The sequence below is a fragment of the Trachurus japonicus genome, chromosome 22 (genome assembly GCF_045865225.1).
Source record: "Trachurus japonicus isolate A0001 chromosome 22, Traja_1.0".
In the NCBI taxonomy this organism is placed as follows: domain Eukaryota; kingdom Metazoa; phylum Chordata; class Actinopteri; order Carangiformes; family Carangidae; genus Trachurus; species Trachurus japonicus.
Window position 1 is genome coordinate 18,396,393 of NC_140928.1, and position 20,685 is coordinate 18,417,077.

Genomic DNA, 20,685 nt, shown 5'->3' on the forward strand with positions numbered 1-20,685 from the left:
AGACAAAACGAGTTGTTCACTATGACGACGTGTGCCAGACATTGTATTTTCAACCTTTCAAGACTTTGCCAACTAGATCCTCAAGTACAGTTCTCACTTTATAGGCTGTCAGTTTATTACATACTGCAGAAAAATCTTAGATTTAACTTTCAAATGAGCACAAGTTGAATCTGATGTATAATCTAACATTACACAATATGTGTGACAGGATCGTACAGATGATTGTTATCTTAATTTTACCTGGACCAGCAGAGTGATGGGACCACTCTTGTCCACCTCCAGGATCTCACCGTTCTTGGTCCCCACCAGGATGTGGCCATGGCCCAAAGATATGGCACGTATGGAGGGGTTGTCTTCCAGCAGCAACCCTGCACCGTCAGTGAGTTATAGCACAAAGTCAGCGACCTCAACTACAGTCTTCATCAGGACACAGGAAGAAGTATTCATTTCAGCTAAAAGCATTGAACGTTTTAATGGATTTGCATCGGACGGTTGTATTATATCTGTGGAACCACAGAGGCATAAGATTGATTCAAAGACAGAGAGGAACAGCGTGACCTTTTTACCTTTAGAGCCTGGAGCGAGGACTGCTCTCTTGATGGCATAGGTCTTGAGGCATCTCTCGAAAGTGTCATCCCACAGAGCTACAATACCATCCTTTCCTCCGGTCACAAATCCCTACAAGGACAGTTACACGTCACTAACAAGAGTAAATAGTATTTTATGTACAACCAGCTATGAGAGGAAGAAACTGCACAAACAGGTACAAAAATTACATGAGATAATCATAATAGAGCTGCCATAGATAGATAGATAGATAGATAGATAGATAGATAGATAGATAGATAGATAGATAGATAGATAGATAGATGGATAGATAACTCCTACCACCTTTTCCAGAGCATGCATACTGAAGACAGGTCCGTCGTGAGCTTTCACAGTCTTCATCAGGAACATGTCCCTCCAGATGCAAATGTCCCCCGTGCATGTGCCTGAAAACACCATCTCCTCTGACCAGCCGTACACAGCACACATCATAGTCTCCGTCTTCCCCATGTTCCCCTTGCGCCCAATTAGACCACCACCTGAAAGGAGAACAGACAGTCAGCTCACAGCGAGACGTGTCACAGCTGAGCCAAGGCTCTGCTTGTTAGAGTCATTCCTTGCTCATAAAAAAAGAACGGGGGTCTTACCGGCTTTATGCCAGAACTTCATATGTTTCACACCAGCTGTGATGAGCTTGTCGGGCAGGTAGGGGTTTATTTTCACAACAAAAATCTTGTCCTTGCTCCCCCTGGAATAACAAGTTGCACATTACAAAATAAGCCGATACATACAAACAAAAACAATTTGTCCATTTTTTGAAGCACCCATAGGATATTATGGGTGCTGGGATGGGAATATATGGTATCAGTAAGCAACGATTCAAAGTATATAAAGCTACACTACAGAAATACAGCTCTGGTTCTGCAATGAAGACCTTGTTGAGTCGTATGAATACAACTGAATTCAGATAATAAATCCAACACATAGATAGTGTATGTTATTATGACAAAAGTGAACAGGCATCCCAGTGAACCAACTCGTCTGACTCATCTATGCACCCCAAAGACACACTACACTCAAAGGACTGAAGTGTTGATTTTATGAAAGATCTTCAAGAACAAAGAGTTACATGTTAAGAACGTGGCACTGGAAAAAACGTGAGCGTGCATTTTATGGATTAAATCCCACTGATGCATTTTTTCATTCATGTCATCTGTTCTGTGATCTTCCAAATAAAGACTAGACAGGAAACTGAACTTACAATAATAACAAAATGTCCGTCCTCTGTTTATGAGCTCCCTGTCACGTACTAAAAAACACACCAGAGGAAGAATCCAGCATGCTGTGACTGTCTCCTTGTTTCTTCCTGCTGTTTCACACAATTAGAACATTAAGGACCAGTGGCTGGTCCTGTCTGAAGCAGTGGACCGTGCCTGACACTTAAAGTTATCTAATTGTTGCCCTTTGTGCTGTCTCGTTCTCAGTGAAGCTGGAGAAACATTACGCCCCTCTCTCCTCCCTCTTTGTTTCTCCGTTTCCTCGCCTCGCTCTTCCTCATTACGTCTCCCACCTCTTCATTTCTCCAACCCTGCACCCTCTTTCGGCCTCCCTCTCGCATCCACACATCCAGCTGAGGATGAGACGGCAGCGGCGGTACAAGCCAGCCACTGTCAGGCCCCATTTCCCTCTGCCCGCCTCACTGCACTGCCCACCAGGGTCTGCAAAGGAGATCAGTGCAGCTCTGATCCACTCTGTCCCTGAGCTACAGCGAGAGCCTGGCACACACAACACGCAGGAGAGCAACCCACAATGCTCTGCTCCACACTAGCCACGGGGTGTTTCGATGGAGTAGACACTAAATATGAACATCAAGCAACAAAGCAAGAGCAAAGCTATTTTTGGATGCAGATGTTTTTTCCAGTTAGATACTTTTGGGACCTTCTGGAGTCCGAGTTATATAACTTCATCTGCCATGAAATTGAAATTCATTATGCAAATTGGGCATTACATTATGTTCTGGACAAATTAACACCTCTCATGCAGCAATTCATGAACCAGGTCTGGTACAGTAATCCATTTAACATCAGATGCACATGCCCAGTGTGTGTGTGTGTGTGTGTGTGTGTGTGTGTGTGTGTGTGTGTGTGTGTGTGTGTGCCCAATATCTTGTCACGTGTATCCTTACATCGTGTGTGAGCAGCAATCATTTGCATCATTGTTTCATTGGACGGAACAGGAAATCAGTCAAATACGCTCAGAACAAATACGACTCAAAGTAAGTCTCCTTTCATTTTAATGCACTACAAGCAAAACGACTTTAGACTTGCACTCAGTCTTTATGGTCCAATTTGTTGCAGCCATCAGGACAAACTATGTTTGACTGCTTCCACTACTTCCTGTTACTTTCTATTATCTTCTATTCACTCATTGCTTTTTACACCTCATTTGCTTTTATGTATTATTTGTAGAGCTCTTTAAAGCACATTTTTCTGGTTATTTTTCTTCAGAAAATAAAATCTGATCCATTAAGCAGCCCAGAAATCACAAGGATATCCCCATGGAAGATGTTAATTTAAAACTAGAAAAAGCATTTCCAAGAATGGAAATGGTGTGACTGCTGAAAGCAGCTGAACGCTGTTGCAGAATTAGCAAATAGTGCAAGCAGTGATCACCATACAAATGTTTGACCAAGGTCGGAATCGAACCCACAACCTCATGGTCAGTAGACTTCCACTCTGCCTCTAGGCCACAGTGCACACACAGTTGCAGAGACTGTTGTCTGTTAATGATCTGCACTCTGTCTCACTCTGAAGTTAACGAGCCCAAAGCTGCACCTGTTGGAAACACTGTCAACATCAAGAAAGCTTGAGAGTCAAGCTTGAATGACTTAGAATGAAAATTTCTGTGAATTTCAGGCTGAGAGCAGCAGTTTCAACATGAAGCAAGTTATCAGAAGTCAACAGAGGACGACTGGGAAAATAATTGACTATAATTGTTGTTGAGGCAAGATTTGAACCAGCAACCCTCAGGTCTTCAGACCAGCAAGCTAACCACTAGGCTACAGACAGAGACAGTATGTGCGGGGCAAAGAAAACCTTTGATAAGAGGATCACTGGCTTCTGCTTAAAAAAAAAAGTAAGGAAAGTGCAGAAATTAACCACAACAAGTAAGTAGAGGACACTTTTGTGAAAATAGTGCAAGCAGTGATGACCATACAAATGGTTGACCAAGGTAGGAATTGAACCCACAATCTCATGGTCAGAAGACTTTGACTTTGCCTCTAGGCCACAGTGTACACACTGTTGCAAAGACTGTTGTCTGTTGATGAGCTGCACTCTGTCTCACTCTGAAGTTAACGAGCTGCACCTGTTGGAAACACACTTGTGTCAACACCAAGAAAGCTTGAGAGTCAAGCTTGAATGACTTAGAATGAAAATGTCTGTGAATTTCAGGCTGAGAGCAGCAGTTTCAACATGAAGCAAGTTATCAGAAGTCAACAGAGGACGACTGGGAAAATAATTCACTATAATTGTTATTGAGGCAAGATTTGAACCAGTAACCTTCAGGTCTCCAGCTCAGCAAGCTAACCACTAGGCTACAGGCAGAGACAGTATGTGAGGGGCAAAGAAAACCTTTAATAAGAGGATCACTGGCTCCTGCTTAAAAAAAAAGGTAAGGAAAGTGCAGAAATTAGCCACACCAAGAAAGAAGAGGACTTTTTTGTGACCTGTGATTATTTTTTGGTGAATTAAAATGATTTAAAAAGCACTTAACAGCAAGTTACAAACTGTGGCACTAGCAATTAATGCGTCTCTTAACGACCACCTGTAACCAATTGAGGGTGATGGAGGGGAGCAGAATTCATAACAAGAGTGCTCAACCTGGATTTGAACCAGTGACCTTGGGGTTGGCAAGCAGCCACCCTAACCACTACACTAGAGTAGAGTTGGGGAGAAGAGAGGTTGAGACTTTGATGAATGTGAGATTTTTCAATGATGCTTAAAATAAAAAGAAATTAGTATAAATTAGCCACACCAAGTAAGAAGAGGACTTTTTTGTGACCTGTGACTATTTTTTGGTGAATTAAAATGAACTAGAAAAGGCATTTCCAAGAATGGAAATGGTGTGACTGCTGACAGCAGCTGAATGCTGTTGCAGAATTAGCAAATAGTGCAAGCAGTGATCACCATACAAATGTTTGACCAAGGTCGGAATCGAACCCACAACCTCATGGTCAGTAGACTTCCACTCTGCCTCTAGGCCACAGTGTACACACAGTTGCAGAGACTGTTGTCTGTTGATGAGCTGCACTCTGTCTCACTCTGACATCAAGAAAGCTTGAGAGTCAAGCTTGAATGACTTAGAATGAAAATTTCTGTGAATTTCAGGCTGAGAGCAGCAGTTTCAACATGAAGCAAGTTATCAGAAGTCAACAGAGGACGACTGGGAAAATAATTGACTATAATTGTTATTGAGGCAAGATTTGAACCAGCAACCTTCAGGTCTCCAGCTCAGCAAGCTAACCACTAGGCTACAGGCAGAGACAGTATGTGAGTGGCAAAGAAAACCTTTAATAAGAGGATCACTGGCTCCTGCTTAAAAAAGAAAGGTAAGGAAAGTGCAGAAATTAGCCACACCAAGTAAGACTTAGAATGAAAATTTCTGTGAATTTCAGGCTGAGAGCAGCAGTTTCAACATGAAGCAAGTTATCAGAAGTCAACAGAGGACGACTGGGAAAATAATTCACTATAATTGTTGATGAGGCAAGATTTGGACCAGTAATCGAACCCACAACCTCATGATCACTAAACCTTTACTCTGCCACTTCGCCACAGAGAGCACAGACATAAGCATGTTGCCATTGTAATGTGATGATGTGCAGAGAGCTCCCTGGCTGCATTTAAAAAATATTTTAAATTATTATCTAAGTCTCTTTGCATTTTTGACCAGAATTTTAGCCAGAAGACAAGTGTGGCTACAAAACTGGAGAAAATAATTTGTCTAGAGTTTAATTTGCAGAAAAAGTTAAATATTTTAAAAAGTATAAAAAGCTGCACGTTTTGATATATGAATTGTTGAAATAGCACAACACCTAACACACTAACCATATGGCCACAGAGAACCTGAGTTACAATGAGCTTTATACTATGAGGAATCAAAGACTGTCCAATGACAGCTGAATAATTGGAATCAAAAGTCAAGCAATGATGTGAAATGACTGAGGCAGGAATCGAACCCATGACCATATGATCATTAAGCCTTTACTCTGCCACTCGGCTACAGAGAGCACACTGCTTACAAGACTGTTGTCTTTCATTGTAATGTGATGATGTGCTGCAAACTGGTACGAGTAATCAAGGAGATAACAAACACCTGTAACCAATTGAAGGCGGGGGAGGAGAGCAGAATTCAACATAACATAACAAGAGTTCTTCCCTTGGATTCGAACCAGTGACCTTGGGGTTAGCAAGCAGCCACCTTAACCCCTACACTACAGTGGAGTTATGGAGAAGAGAGGTTGAGACTTTGATGAATGTGAGATTTTTCAATGATGCTTAAAATAAAAAGAAATTAGTATAAATTAGCCACACCAAGTAAGAAGAGGACTTTTTTGTGACCTGTGACTATTTTTCGGTGAATTAAAATGAATTAAAAAGCACTTAACAGCAAGTTACAAAGTTGAGCTCCTTCTCCTGCTGCTATGAAAAAAATGCATTGGGCTGAATGAGAGCAGAGAGCTCCCTGGCTGCATTTAAAAAATATTTTAAATTATTATCTAAGTCTCTTTGCATTATTGACCAGAATTTTAGCCAGAAGACAAGTGTGGCTACAAAACTGGAGAAAATAATTTGTCTAGAGTTTAATTTGTGGCCGTGCTGACAGTTTAGCCAGAAAAACTCTAGAATGTTTTTTTGCATCTCTCCACTCTAGCACCACTCTAGCTCTGCTCGTTAGACGCAATACACACACATTATAAAGCTGAAAAAAATCAGAAAAAGTTAAATATTTGAAAAAGTATAAATAGTTAAAAAGAGAAAAGTAATGCCGATAAAGTTCAAAAAAAGCTGCACGTTTTGATATATGAATTGTTGAAATAGCACAAAGTATGAAGGACTAGAAGAAGACCGTAAAAAGGCGGAAGAAAATGGCCAAACAGAAGAACAATAGTGTGACTGCTTCAGCAGTCACACTAATTAAAAAGCACTTAACAGCAAGTTACAAAGTTGAGCTCCTTCTCCTGCTGATGTGAAAAAAATGCATTGGGCTGAATGAGAGCAGAGAGCTCCCTGGCTGCATTTAAAAAATATTTTAAATTATTATCTAAGTCTCTTTGCATTTTTGACCAGAATTTTAGCCAGAAGACAAGTGTGGCTACAAAACTGGAGAAAATAATTTGTCTAGAGTTTAATTTGTGGCCATGCTGACAGTTTAGCCAGAAAAACTCTAGAATGTTTTTTTGCCTCTCTCCACTCTAGCACCACTCTAGCTCTGCTCGTTAGACGCAACACACACACATTATAAAGCTGAAAAAAATCAGAAAAAGTTAAATATTTGAAAAAGTATAAATAGTTAAAAAGAGAAAAGTAATGCCGATAAAGTTCAAAAAAAGCTGCACGTTTTGATATATGAATTGTTGAAATAGCACAAAGTATGAAGGACTAGAAGAAGACTGTAAAAAGGCGGAAGAAACTTCAAACCAAAAAACCAAAAAAGTCCTCTTCTTACTTGGTGTGGCTAATTTATACTAATTTCTTTTTATTTTAAGCATCATTGAAAAATCTCACATTCATCAAAGTCTCAACCTCTCTTCTCCCCAACTCTACTCTAGTGTAGTGGTTAGGGTGGCTGCTTGCCAACCCCAAGCTCACTGGTTCAAATCCAGGTTGAGCACTCTTGTTATGAATTCTGCTCCCCTCCATCACCCTCAATTGGTTACAGGTGGTCGTTAAGAGACGCATTAATTGCTAGTGCCACAGTTTGTAACTTGCTGTTAAGTGCTTTTTAAATCATTTTAATTCACCAAAAAATAATCACAGGTCACAAAAAAGTCCTCTTCTTTCTTGGTGTGGCTAATTTCTGCACTTTCCTTACCTTTTTTTTTTAAGCAGGAGCCAGTGATCCTCTTATTAAAGGTTTTCTTTGCCCCTCACATACTGTCTCTGCCTGTAGCCTAGTGGTTAGCTTGCTGAGCTGGAGACCTGAAGGTTACAGGTTCAAATCTTGCCTCAATAACAATTATAGTGAATTATTTTCCCAGTCGTCCTCTGTTGACTTCTGATAACTTGCTTCATGTTGAAACTGCTGCTCTCAGCCTGAAATTCACAGACATTTTCATTCTAAGTCATTCAAGCTTGACTCTCAAGCTTTCTTGGTGTTGACACAGTGTGTTTCCAACAGGTGCAGCTCGTTAACTTCAGAGTGAGACAGAGTGCAGCTCATCAACAGACAACAGTCTTTGCAACAGTGTGTACACTGTGGCCTAGAGGCAAAGTCAAAGTCTTCTGACCATGAGATTGTGGGTTCAATTCCTACCTTGGTCAACCATTTGTATGGTCATCACTGCTTGCACTATTTTCACAAAAGTGTCCTCTACTTACTTGTTGTGGTTAATTTCTGCACTTTCCTTACTTTTTTTTTCAAGCAGAAGCCAGTGATCCTCTTATCAAAGGTTTTCTTTGCCCCTCACATACTGTCTCTGTCTGTAGCCTAGTGGTTAGCTTGCTGGTCTGAAGACCTGAAGGTTGCTGGTTCAAATCTTGCCTCAACAACAATTATAGTCAATTATTTTCCCAGTCGTCCTCTGTTGACTTCTGATAACTTGCTTCATGTTGAAACTGCTGCTCTCAGCCTGAAATTCACAGAAATTTTCATTCTAAGTCATTCAAGCTTGACTCTCAAGCTTTCTTGATGTCTACAGAGTGGAAGTCTACTGACCATGAGGTGGTGGGTTCGATTCCGACCTTGGTCAAACATTTGTATGGTGATCACTGCTTGCACTATTTGCTAATTCTGCAACAGCGTTCAGCTGCTTTCAGCAGTCACACCATTTCCATTCTTGGAAATGCTTTTTCTATTTCTCTTTAATTATGAATCGAGGCCAATGGTACAAAATCCCACTGTTACCATTCAGTCTCTGTCAGGGTTAAGTGCTGCAGCGGAGCGGCCTTGTAATCTAAAAGGTAAATCCCCCTCGTTGCTCTTCTCCATCAGTCATACTGTCGGCCCTGTTCAGCAAAGTGGCTTCAATTTAACCCTCATCTATAAATGTCCATATTTAAACTAAGAGCGCTCCAACCATCTTTAATATTAACAGGGGGGTTTGTCAAAGCTGTCCAGATGTGGAGACAGCAGCTGCTGCGTGCTGACAGGCACAACCTGCAGCCGCTATGACAGTACTTACCGCATGGCAGAGATCTTCTCCCCCTTCCTCCAATCCCACAACACGATGGTGTGACTGTCGTCCAGGCCCACCGAGGCCAGCCGCTTGCCATCTGCTGTGGAGGGAAAAACCAAAAAAAAAGAGTTCAGTGCAGCACAAAGCGAGCGAGCCCCGCTTTGGTTCAGTGAAGTTTGTCCCTTGTTAGCAACATGAAAGCAGCCTCGGTGGGTTTGATCTACGGCAGGTGATTCACTGACATACAGATCACCGCTCTGTGTCTGTCTGGGGCCAATTAAGGGAAGCGAGATGAACGGCTCTACCTTGAAGTCATCAAACCGCAGCGACGGAGAGACAGCAGGGTTGCCGGTAAATTGGGTGTCTTGTGAATTTGTCCGTTTCTTTTTATGTGTTGCGTTAAATTTTTTTGTTCCCTAATTGGAAGCAGGATGTCCGGGGGCATGTCTGAATGGAAAACATACGTTCCATCGAATTGATTTTGATAGGTGAGGTGAAAGCAGTTTGTTACCGGAAAAGTCCAGAGCGCAGACTCCAAGCTGGTGGAAACCCTTCAACACGGACATGGGTTTCAACGTCTCTGTGTCCCATATGTGGATGGAGGAATCTCTGCCAACCTGGACAGATGAAAAAAAAACATTTAATTTTTTAACTTTACTCTAGAATTTTAATGTTGATAAACCTAAATCAGATGTGTCGGCAGCTACCTGGCCTGTTGCTACGAAGTCTTTGAGGGGATGGATAGCCAGACAGAGGATGTCATCGTCATGGCCCATGTAGAAACGCTGTGTATTCTGTTGCCTGTTGTACACAACCCCGACAGCAGCTACATGGTAGACGATCTCCCCAGTCTGGGTGTAGAACAGGTTGCTCCTACAATCGTAGCCTCTATAGCTGAAAACAAAAATAAAAAGATGTATGTAGAATGACTGAGGGGAGGAAGGCAGCAAGAGGGGCTTAACATCTCCATTTTGGAAAGGCTTGGCTAATTCAAATTCATCTCTGATATCGGCCTTGTGATGTTACAGACTCTGCCTACCCATGGATGAAGTGCAGCTTCACCCCACTCCCTGGTGCACGCTCTCTCTTCTTCATAGCCGTTGCTCGATGCTTCTCTTTGCACTGCTCTTTGAGCTGAGGTAGATCTTCTTTATACACCTGTGTGCACGTAGAAAAAGTTTCCTCTGTCTCTATTTAGAAAAAAAAAAAAGATTTCCACAGACAGATGTTTCGCAGATGGGGAGCACGTTTTGATTATGCCACTAACCTGTCGTCGATATGTGAGCTGCGTCTCCTGCTCGATTTCTGAGTCCATCTCAGGCACGTCCGACTGATCAGAGTCCGATTCTTCACTGTTAGAGTCTGCCAAGGTCTCTGTGGGTGGAAACAAGGTTGCATCACAGCTCATGTGTAAAATACTCCCCTACCTCTAAATTAGACAAATATCCCGCTGCACACGCACACTAAAAAAAAAAAAACACCACTCCGCATTACAGTAGAAGTGAGGGTCGATCATGTAATAACACCGTGACATCTCCCATTTATCAGGGAGTTGTGCATCACAGTGACATCGCTGAAGACGAATGTATAACAATGCTGACGCAGCACAGTGCAGCCGTGCCAAGACAAGGCAATAAGCAGAACTGGCAGCTAAGGGCGGCTATTCACAAGATCCATTAGGAAAATTAAAAGGAAAGGCAGTTAGGATGTGCTTTAATTTCCGAAAGCACAGCTGCACTCTGCCGCTGGAAGAAATATGACTTGGGAATGACAATGCAATTATACTTTCCAAGCTTCATTCACTTTTATTGGATTTGTCTTAATTAATGCAATGGCCGCTCCTTTGTAGAGCTGTATAGAAATGATAGTTCATTAAGAAAAAAAAAAAAAAGAATGGGAAGGACAGGGAACAATCTAATAGATTTGTCCCTGGTGGTTTAGCACATCAAGTTCATGAGGCCGCTGGGAGCAGTATGAGTGCACACACCTTTATACCATTCTTTATAGGTAACTAAGAACCCACATTAATTCTCTTATTGCAGTGACTTTACAAAAATGACTGCTGAAGTAATGGATATAGTACAAGACCAATAATAATAGTGTGTGTTAGCAGTGTTAGTTCCAACTCTATTAATGACACATATGCAGTTAAAGGGATAGTTCACCCTAGAATGATATTTCGCTCATTATCTACTCACCCTCATGTGGACTAAGGGCTGGAAGAAGTTTCAGAATCCTCCGTCCCTTCTCTGAGTTACAGGGGGTCTTGGTGTAGCAGTGCATGTCCATATAACGGTTGTAAAGGGACACCAGAGCTCTTCGTAAAAAAACACACACAAAAAAACATCCAAATACCTCCATGCTGCTCGTATGTAATGTCCGTCTTGTGCTGAAGCCCCAAATTGCGTAATTGTCCCGAAAAAAATTAAATAAGTCTATATTTTAAGCTTGTTTGTAGCGGAAGCTTCTCAAAGCTCCTCTTCCTGGTCCGTCCAAATCTCGCGTGATTTGCACCGGCGTCAGTGCGGTTACTGCGAATCACGCGAGATTTGGACGGACCAGGAAGAGGAGCTTTGAGAAGCTTCCGCTACAAACAAGCTTAAAATATAGACTTATTTAATTTTTTTCGGGACAATTACGCAATTTGGGGCTTCAGCACAAGACGGACATTACATACGAGCAGCATGGAGGTATTTGGATGTTTTTTTGTGTGTGTTTTTTTACGAAGAGCTCTGGTGTCCCTTTACAACCGCTATATGGACATGCACTGCTACGCTGAGACCCCCTGTAACTCAGAGAAGGGACGGAGGACTCTGAAACTTCTTCCAGCCCTTAGTCCACATGAGGGTGAGTAGATAATGAGCGAAATATCATTCTAGGGTGAACTATCCCTTTAAAGTGGTATCATCCTCATGTAACTCTCACTGAGAAAAACTATTCTGTTCCATACTGTACACTCTGCGCTATAAGAGTGGGAGATTGAGTAGACATCAAAATTTCCATCAAGGCGTACCACTTGGCCTAATTTGATAATGTCTTGTTGGCAAGAGCCGCAGATTTTTGTGTAGTAATATCAGTGATGCAAGTCATCGGCCTCTACAGGAAGCTGCATCAAAATGTACCCATGCAATTTTCCTAAATGGATTAATCAGAGGGTAAAATCCACAAAACATCACAGTAAATAATGGTATAAGAAGTGGGATCGTCTCACCTTGCGGTACTATGTGCAGAGCTTCTTTAGACTTTCTTTCAGGGACAAACTTCCACTGGAACACAGAGTGATCAGCACCACCAATAGTAATCACCCACTGGTAGTCATGTGACCATCTAGCATTGGTGATGTGGGCTGAATGACCTAAATATTTCTTAAATTTTGCACCTGAAAATCAAGAGGAAAACACATCAATGACACAGCAGATGATAATATCAGAGCGTGTGCACTTAACTTTACTTAAATTTATAATATACGGATATTTTCTTTACCTTTTTTTACACATGGATACCGTAAAAGTTTGACCAATCCATAGTCGTCAGCTGTTACTAAGACTTGATTGTTGAAGTTGGCATCCACCGAGTTGATGTCATTGATATCTGAGTACTTGGGCCATATTCCATTAACCTCAGGGCCCAACACACATGTCCATGAAGCCCACTGCACCAGCTTCAGCTCTTCCCTGTTGGTCACCTCCTTCCCACCTCAACAGAGGACAGACAGGTTTTATCTCACAATGGAGCTCTGCAGCAACATTAGATCCAAGACTCGCTCCTCTTTCTGACTTGGACTTACTTGGCATCCTGTAGAAAAGCCTCCTGCCGACGCCGTTGTTGGTCTGCAGGTACTTGCTGTCCGTGGACCAGTCCATGTGTGTAATGAAGCTGTTGGAGCCGATGCACTCGCCAACTTTCTTGTACCTTTGGACCACACCGTAGATGTCCACCGAGTTATCGTTGGAGCCGACGGCCAAATGGGCCCCGTCAGGAGAGTACTTCAGCTCATGGATGGCCTCCTTCCTATCCTTGATGTGCACCACCTCTGTCATATCTCTGAAAGGGAAGCAGACAAATGTAATCTGAGCAAATGGAGCTTTTTCATTTTATGGGGTTAGCGTTGAGGATCAGAAATGTTCCCCTGTCCTCTCTGTGTTGTGTACCCACCTGACTCTTAGGACAGTGAATGAGCCATCCTTCATTCCCAGCGCCAGGTGAATGCCATCAGTGCTCACAGCGGCACAGCGGATAGGCTCCTCCATGTTACAGCGAGCTATCAGCGCATGATCTATAAGGCTCCATATCCTTTAGGCACAGAGGAGTGGGATAAATGAAGAGAAGAAGCAGTGATGAGATTACAGAGGTTCAGACAACCAGGGCACAGATGCAAAGAGAAAAGTCTACAAGTACAAATTGAACAGGGGATGATGTTTGCGGTGTCTGTCCTCTGGAGTATTTGGTTTATGCCTGAACACCGACAGTTAGATGTGATTTACAACTGTGGATTTTTTTGCAAAAAGAAAACAAAAAATAGGGCTGTGAAAGTTAATGTGATAATAATGCAAATACCTTTTAATGCCACTATTATGCTTATCCATCTCCGCCAGCAGTTACTTCTCAAATAGTGCCACCATGTTATCATTTATTATTCATTCTATTTAATTATTTGTTTCATTTTTGTGCCAACTGCAGTGAGGCCTTTGATGGTTTCTGGCCAATGATTGTCATTGTTTTTGGTTAATATAAAAGTTAAAGTTTCATATGCATGAAGCAACATATTTGTCAAGCACATTGTCAAACACTTATTAAATTATTCCCTCTTGGTAAACTGCATTCATTTTGAACAAAAATTAATTACAATTAATATGTGATTATTTGTGATTAGCAATGGACACTGATGCGATTAATAATTATTAAATGTTTAAAGGGATAGTTCAACATTTTGGCAAATTGGCCCAGCCACTCTGTCTTGTAACTTTCCATTATTATCTCATAGCGTGGTGAATGTGCAGGTCACAACTTGTCCACCAGAGCGTTGTGGAGTTGTTGGATTGTGTATTTGATGAGTTTGATGAGGGAAACCAAGAAATCCCATGAGCCTCTGTAGCGTAGCTCTGAGCAGCTCGCGGCTCTGCTGCCAAAATGTTGAACTATCCCTTTAAATCAATTGACACTCCTAAAATTGTATCAATATACTCCCAATTCCAGCTCCCAAAGTATTTCTAAAAAAAATAATTAGAGAAGATGAGCCTAACATATTTTTTTACTTTACACATTAAAAAAAGATTATTGTCCAGACGTAATAAGATGCTCAGATACTCAGTGAGTACAAATGCCCTCAATTTAACAAAATAAATGTGATGTGACAGCATTTCACATGTGTTCATCCCCCACTGTCAGCGCCACTCTCAGGCTTCACCTGACTGAGCGGTCGTCACTTCCTGTCATGGCCAGAGGCTTGGTGGGGTGCACGGCCAGTGCCCACAGCTCACCCTCACAGTGACCCTGCATGATGAGAAAAGGCTTGTTGCGGTCGTGGACCACCACCTCGAAGATCTCACTGTCCTGCGTGCCCACCAGGATGTGATCTCCCCTCCAACACACGCTCCGCACAGACAGTCCTGTCGGAAAACACGCACATAACAAATTAAGCAACAACTAAAACGCAATGAGCGAACGAACAAGGAAACATGCGTAAACATGAGAGCAGACAGACATTTGCCGATGCTTGTACAGTCATTGTAAGAGACATGACAGGGATAATAACAACAGGAGGTGATAATAGCCATCCGCAAGCTACCTAGGACGGAGGTTTTAGTACAATGACAGCACACATCGTCAAGCCAATCTGCAACTAACTCCGGGAAATAAAGCAAGAATAAGATGGAGGAAGCATGTGCTGTTTACACATGTGAACAGGACATCTGCAACAGAGCTTGGACTTACTAACAACAAGAGGAACAGCAGAACAATGTGGGGACTGTTACAAACAGACTGACATGGTTGTTAACTCCGCCCTCAATGGCTTTACCCACCTCGGCTATTTTCACCTCTAGCTACTGTTAGGTCCAAGATTACAAATAAAGGAGGTGGAGAAAATAGAGAACAAGAAAGAAAATGTTAGTAAGGAGAACAGAAATGGCAGAAAGAAAAGCTTTTTCATCTAACAGGGTGTTCTTCTTGTGGGATTTTATACACTCTCCCAGTGCCTCAGGAGACCACAGTTTGGCCTGCAACCTTTCCTGTCCAGATATTAAAAGCAAAAAAAAATAGATGGAGACAATCTGACATCACCTTTATATCCTTGATCTGTTTCCCTGAGATCAATGACTGTAATTGGTTTGAAGTTGAGATCCCACAGCCGGACGCAGCCGTCCCGGCCCCCGGTGGCGAAGCCCTCTTCACAGGCATTCATGCTGAAAATCCCTGACTGGAGGAAATGACAGGCTGTCAGTGAGGATCTACACAATAAATGAACAACGACAGTACAAGCCCCAGATACAGGCCGCGGTACGCTGCTGCTGCTGCTGCTCAGCCTGCTATTTGTTTAACAAGGCTTTTACAATTACAAACCTACTACTGTGGCCTCAAGATAGTGCAGAACTAGGTAACGGGATGTGCCATATTCTTTTGTTATTACTGCAAAGCTTGACTGATGGCCTAATTTGTCTTGCAGACGCTGTATGCCCTGGGAGGCATCTTGCTGAAGCCCCAGTGAGGCATTTGGTGGTACAAAAAGCAGGAATAACCGTGTACTGTAGTTATTATCCCCTCCCCCATCCGCCCATCCCCTCACCCAGCTGTTGATCCCATAGATATCATTTAATCCTGTTGAGCAAAAGGCTGATCCTGTTCTACTGAGCGAAATCAAACGAAGCCAACATGCATGGCTTCGACCCTGGGTAAGTTTACGGGATGCTTTTGCTGCGTCTCCTCTATAATATGGTATATGGTATAATATGGCAGAAAAGCACACCCTTGATTTGGTAAACTCACCCCATGGGCTCCTTGCACCGTCCTCATCAGGTTGATCCCTTTCCACACGTAGATGTCACCGTTCAAGGCACCTGAATACGTGATCTCGTCCTTGGCGCACGCGAGGCAAAGGATGGTTTGAAGGTCCCCCGTTTTGCCAAAAACACCACGTTTGGGCGTGAGGGCATTACCGCATAAGCTCCAAAACTGAAAAATACAAAATACAAACAAAGAAGAGTGAGAGAGTATGATGGCTAATATAATCTCCCACGTAAGTAAATGGACAATTATGTATCATTGTATACAACAGAATGAATGTCATCAAGTAATTTATGGTTCATTACACACACACACACACACACACACACACACACACACACACACACACACACACACACACACACACACACACACACACACACACACACAGACCTTGAAAAAAGCAAAGTCAAATTCGCCCACCCCACCTCCTCTGCATGTGATACTGGGAACTCTTGCTGGGGGTTAGCTGCTGTAACCACCTGATCAACATGCACAGACACAGACACACACACGCATACACGCAGGCTCATTATTTATGAACAAGGTCATCGGGATGCACGGGCACGGCCTCGTCTGAGGGCTAAATCCATCAAACCAAGGAGAGAGCGAAAAGAGAGACGACGCTCTGTCTGCATGGAGATGAGATCACGGGGGAGAAAGCTCACGGAGGGCGTCTCGGATGCGGAGATGAGGCCGTCGGCACGTGAAAATGAGACACGCTCATCACTGGCAAGCAGCAGGGAAATGACAGAAATGACGGCCCCTTTTACCACCTCTCCTTAAAGGCGGATCTACCTCCACATTAGCTCATATTAGTTCATATTAGAAGTGATTCTTTAAACAGTATTGATTGTGTGCTAAAAAAGGCAGAAAACGTTGCTGGTAATGTGCAGAAAAACGGATCTGCACTGGCTTGATAGTCACTTGCAGACAGGGGAAATGAGCTCCTCGACAGTGACGGCCTGTCACAGCCTCACTAACACCTATCCTCCTGACTGATAGGGCTACTGTGTGCTGGCAGGAGGGGATCGATTATCAGAGACAGACATCACAGCCTCAGATACAGCTCTGCCATCAAACATCCTCTTGTACGCACCTCAACAGAACAGGAATTTTTTTTTGATCCTGAGCTCCCTGACTGAACTCTTAAAGCGAGCATTTGCATGTGCGTACGTGAGCTTCCTTGCAGGGTCACGGCTGAAGGTTAAGGAGCAGCCGAGATCATAGGTGAGGGAGTAATCTGGGAAGCTGCGCTGAAATGTCGGCTGGTTGAAGTGTGTCAAGTGCTGAGTATGTGTAAGGGGTTGGTTAGAGGGGAGAGGGGGGGGGGTTGTGGCCCAGCCTGTTGCAGAGGCAGCAGGGATGGATGCGGCGTGACTGCACAGCCCTCCCTGCCCGCAACTGATAAGGCAGTGAGACGCGGGCGCCCGCTAATCCCTTAGCTGCTGAATTACTGAGAGGAGACGGGATGCTGGAAGGGTTTATAATGAGGCCAGGCGCAGGGGAGAAAGGCACAAAGGGAGAGTCATGACACAGTGGAAAGGTAGAAATGTGCTGGAGAATGAAACTGCATTGAGTTCAGATCAAGACCTGGTAAACATTGTGGTTTCCTCTGAATGCAATTTCTTACACGTTACCCGTTTGGCCCCTCACATGGTTGAAGCTGCTTCTCTTAACCCAGGATTAGTGGTATGTCATTAGCTCGGTTACCTCGACCATGGCTCTGAGGAAACCTCTTAAATGTAATTAATGCAGAAAAGGTTGTAACTCTGCGCTGAGATGCTGCATGAACCCGCCCCTCGCCCCTTTATCTTCCTCATAATATCCCTTCTGTCAAACACTGATGACCCTGACTGGTGTCAGAGCCTTAAATGCTCTGCTAACAGAGGTCAGCTCAGTGGCAGCTCGCTGGAGGGAAATCTAAATGACTGGATGTCGGTGAGGCCGGAAGATTGTTGCCTCAGAGCGGCTGTCAGACTCCAGCTCATGTCTCCAGCAGTTTGTAGCGCTGAGGTCCACAAACACACGCAACATACGACACGTGTTGGGAGCTTTCTTTAGAGCACCATATGCAGTTTACCTGTGCATACATATGAAAATGGCCAATTTTATGTATGTCACATATATTCAAACCTATATTAAAACCTATAGGTTCTTTCCGTGTGGGTGTGTTCAAGTTTTATCTCCACAATAAACACAAACCTCTGAAACACATCAGCACGATCTGCAAAAATGAACTGAACTGAGTACACACGGTTTATAGTAAATGGACTAGAGTAGTGTTTCACAACCTGTGGTTCAGTGACAGTTCACAAAATCTGCTGGATCCTGAGATAATTATCAGGATATAAGTCATGAGAATACTGTCTTATAAAATTGTGTTTACTTTTTCAGTTTAACCCTTTTTGAATGTTCTTCTTACCAATTCAAATCACAATAAATGCCAATAATGATTAATAGGTATTAATTTGTTGACAAAAATGTTGAGAATCATACAAAATGAGTGGCATTGGTCCTTTAAACAGTTTTATATGTAAACAGTCAGATAGCAGATGTATGACAGGTAGATGGATTCTACTGTATGTGTGTGTAGCACATTAAGGTCTAAGTGGTCTAAAAGGAACACAAATGTGTATATGATTAGCCAGGAGGAGGCCTGTCAGGACTACAGCGTTTGCCAGCGACCCCGGTCCTCATCATAGAGGCTGTGTTTTCCTCAGCCTGCTAGTGAGTGGATTACCGGGGCTAAATCTCCTGGATGCTCTGAGTGCTATAATCGCTGAGCGCGCACAGGGCCGGGGAGCAGATGTCACATGGTCTGCAGGGTGAAGGCTGAGGAATTATGTGGGACAATTGCTGGATTGCCTTGGCATCAGAAAACCAGGAGGGAGGGAAAAAGAGGAGGAGGAGGAGGAGGAGGAGAAAGACCAGAGGATTCAGCAGGGACTGAGGGTAAGGGTTGGGTACGGTGGCTGAAGAGGGGGGCGGGTATCCGTGCCACGGCGATGGGGGAAGAGTTCAGGGGGGAATTACTACAAGAGGCAGGTCAAGCTGGATTGAGAGGAGGGAGTCATGAGTGAGACGATACACCACTGGGGAATATGTACAGTAGGCTAAGCCTCACGACTGCATCAAACCCATTTGAGCTTGCCGCGACGTTTTCCCCCTCGCAGGACCAGTGGGCACGTTTCCTCTCAGAGCGTGATTCACTCTTTTTCCCAGTGTTTGGGAAATACACTAAGCTTCCTGAACTCCTTGTGATTTCCTAATGGCCGTGCCACTCAAGGAACACTACTACACATCCCTAGGGAGGGCTTGGTGAAGACACCCTGCATGAACTCATTGAAGATTTATGAACACCACTCTTCTGTGAAAAAGCAGTGTTAGAGATACTGTAGGCCCGTGAAGTGAAGCGAGCACAGCTGCAGTCTGTACAATGGAGGCTTCTTCTTCTGAGCTGAAGGAGGAGAGAACTGAGAGGGGGGAAGTGAGTAGCAGAGTCATGGTCCCCCAATAAAAAGAGAACACTCTCTGCAGTGCAGCTTTCTCCCGGTTTGAGAGCAGAGACTGTGAGTCATTGCCTCTGCTACTTATGTTAAGTGCCTAATAAGCATGGACTCTGGAATAAAGTGAATTTGCATACATCTATTTTAAGGCTTTGATATGGTCATGGTGACAAAGCGGAGAAGGCAGGGAAAGAAGAAAGGTTCATGGAGCCACGAGAATTCCCCCCCCCCCCCCCCCCCGAAAAAACCCCTAAACCTAACAAAAAACAAACAAAAATGTATTCAGATATTTATGCAAATGAAGCCTGAAATCTACAGGGTGTAAAATGACCTTACCTTGATATGTTTGACGCCACAGCTGACAAGTTTGCTTGGCTGGTACAAATCCCATGATATGTCAAATATCTGAGGAAGGAAAAGAGACAATGCAATAAATCTTGGCTTATTGTTACGTAAACACGATAAATGGAGTCTAGATTTTGCTGCAAAAGGAGGACATTTTAAAAAGGAAAGTATGCATGTGTTTGCACTGGTTGCGTTATAATGTGTGTGGTTAACAGCTGCTTGTATTTCATCTTTTTTTAAATTCCTTTTCATTAGCTGTGCACCCTCTCAGATGGGCTCTGAAAAAGCTCACAATCACTCAGGCCTAACTTATTTACGTCCCCTCTGGGCAGGCGGTCCATCCTACGTTTGTAGCTAATTGAGGCAGTCGATACAGAGCTTGTGATGGAGACAGGGGAGGAAGAAAGTGTTTACTCTGTCTGTATGGCCGGGAGCGGCTGCCAGAACCTTCCCTCTCCTCCAGTCCCACACACAGATTGTGTTTTTAGAGTCCAAGCCCACGGACACCAAACACTGCAAAGAGAGCAAAGAAAAAAAGACGCACATCACAGATTGAACAGACTCTGCTCTGTTGCACTAATCACTGCAAAACAAACTTAGCTACCTCCACTGTAGCATGGCAGACCACGATGAAAAGGGCTAATAACGGCTACAGAGCAGAACAGAACAGTTGTCCAGCCCCTGGCTCTTCTAGTGAGTACATTTGAGTGCTTTTGCTGGAGGAGCCTCCTATAGCTGACTGAGTGAGTAGGAAGCAGCAGCAGCAGCAGCAGCAGCAGCAGTGGAGCAGAAGAGAAAAGCAGCTCTTATGGAAAGCCATCTCTACTCTGCAGCTTGCTTTACGTGTTAGAGGATGTCCTCTTTGATCTACTGCTGAATCAATGTTTG

The 20,685-nt window shown here is 43.4% G+C and overlaps 1 protein-coding gene across 2 annotated transcripts in view; it reads right to left on the minus strand.

Moving 5' to 3' along the window:
• Positions 1-20,685, minus strand: part of eml5 (EMAP like 5) — a 50,311-nt gene that overhangs the window by 15,925 nt on the left and 13,701 nt on the right. The window contains exons 3-21 of one of the 2 annotated variants that reach the window (XM_085768545.1): positions 20,212-20,310; positions 19,789-19,857; positions 15,926-16,111; positions 15,224-15,359; positions 14,965-14,988; positions 14,349-14,550; positions 13,097-13,234; positions 12,729-12,985; positions 12,425-12,637; positions 12,153-12,320; positions 10,209-10,315; positions 9,981-10,099; positions 9,649-9,835; positions 9,453-9,558; positions 8,948-9,041; positions 1,194-1,294; positions 892-1,085; positions 567-678; positions 241-368 (exon numbers count right to left, since the gene is read on the minus strand). In XM_085768545.1, the coding sequence (XP_085624671.1) occupies positions 241-368; positions 567-678; positions 892-1,085; positions 1,194-1,294; positions 8,948-9,041; positions 9,453-9,558; positions 9,649-9,835; positions 9,981-10,099; positions 10,209-10,315; positions 12,153-12,320; positions 12,425-12,637; positions 12,729-12,985; positions 13,097-13,234; positions 14,349-14,550; positions 14,965-14,988; positions 15,224-15,359; positions 15,926-16,111; positions 19,789-19,857; positions 20,212-20,310 (2,640 nt within the window). The remainder of the gene's footprint in view (positions 1-240; positions 369-566; positions 679-891; positions 1,086-1,193; positions 1,295-8,947; positions 9,042-9,452; positions 9,559-9,648; positions 9,836-9,980; positions 10,100-10,208; positions 10,316-12,152; positions 12,321-12,424; positions 12,638-12,728; positions 12,986-13,096; positions 13,235-14,348; positions 14,551-14,964; positions 14,989-15,223; positions 15,360-15,925; positions 16,112-19,788; positions 19,858-20,211; positions 20,311-20,685) is intronic. The other variant, XM_085768546.1, reaches the window with a different exon arrangement.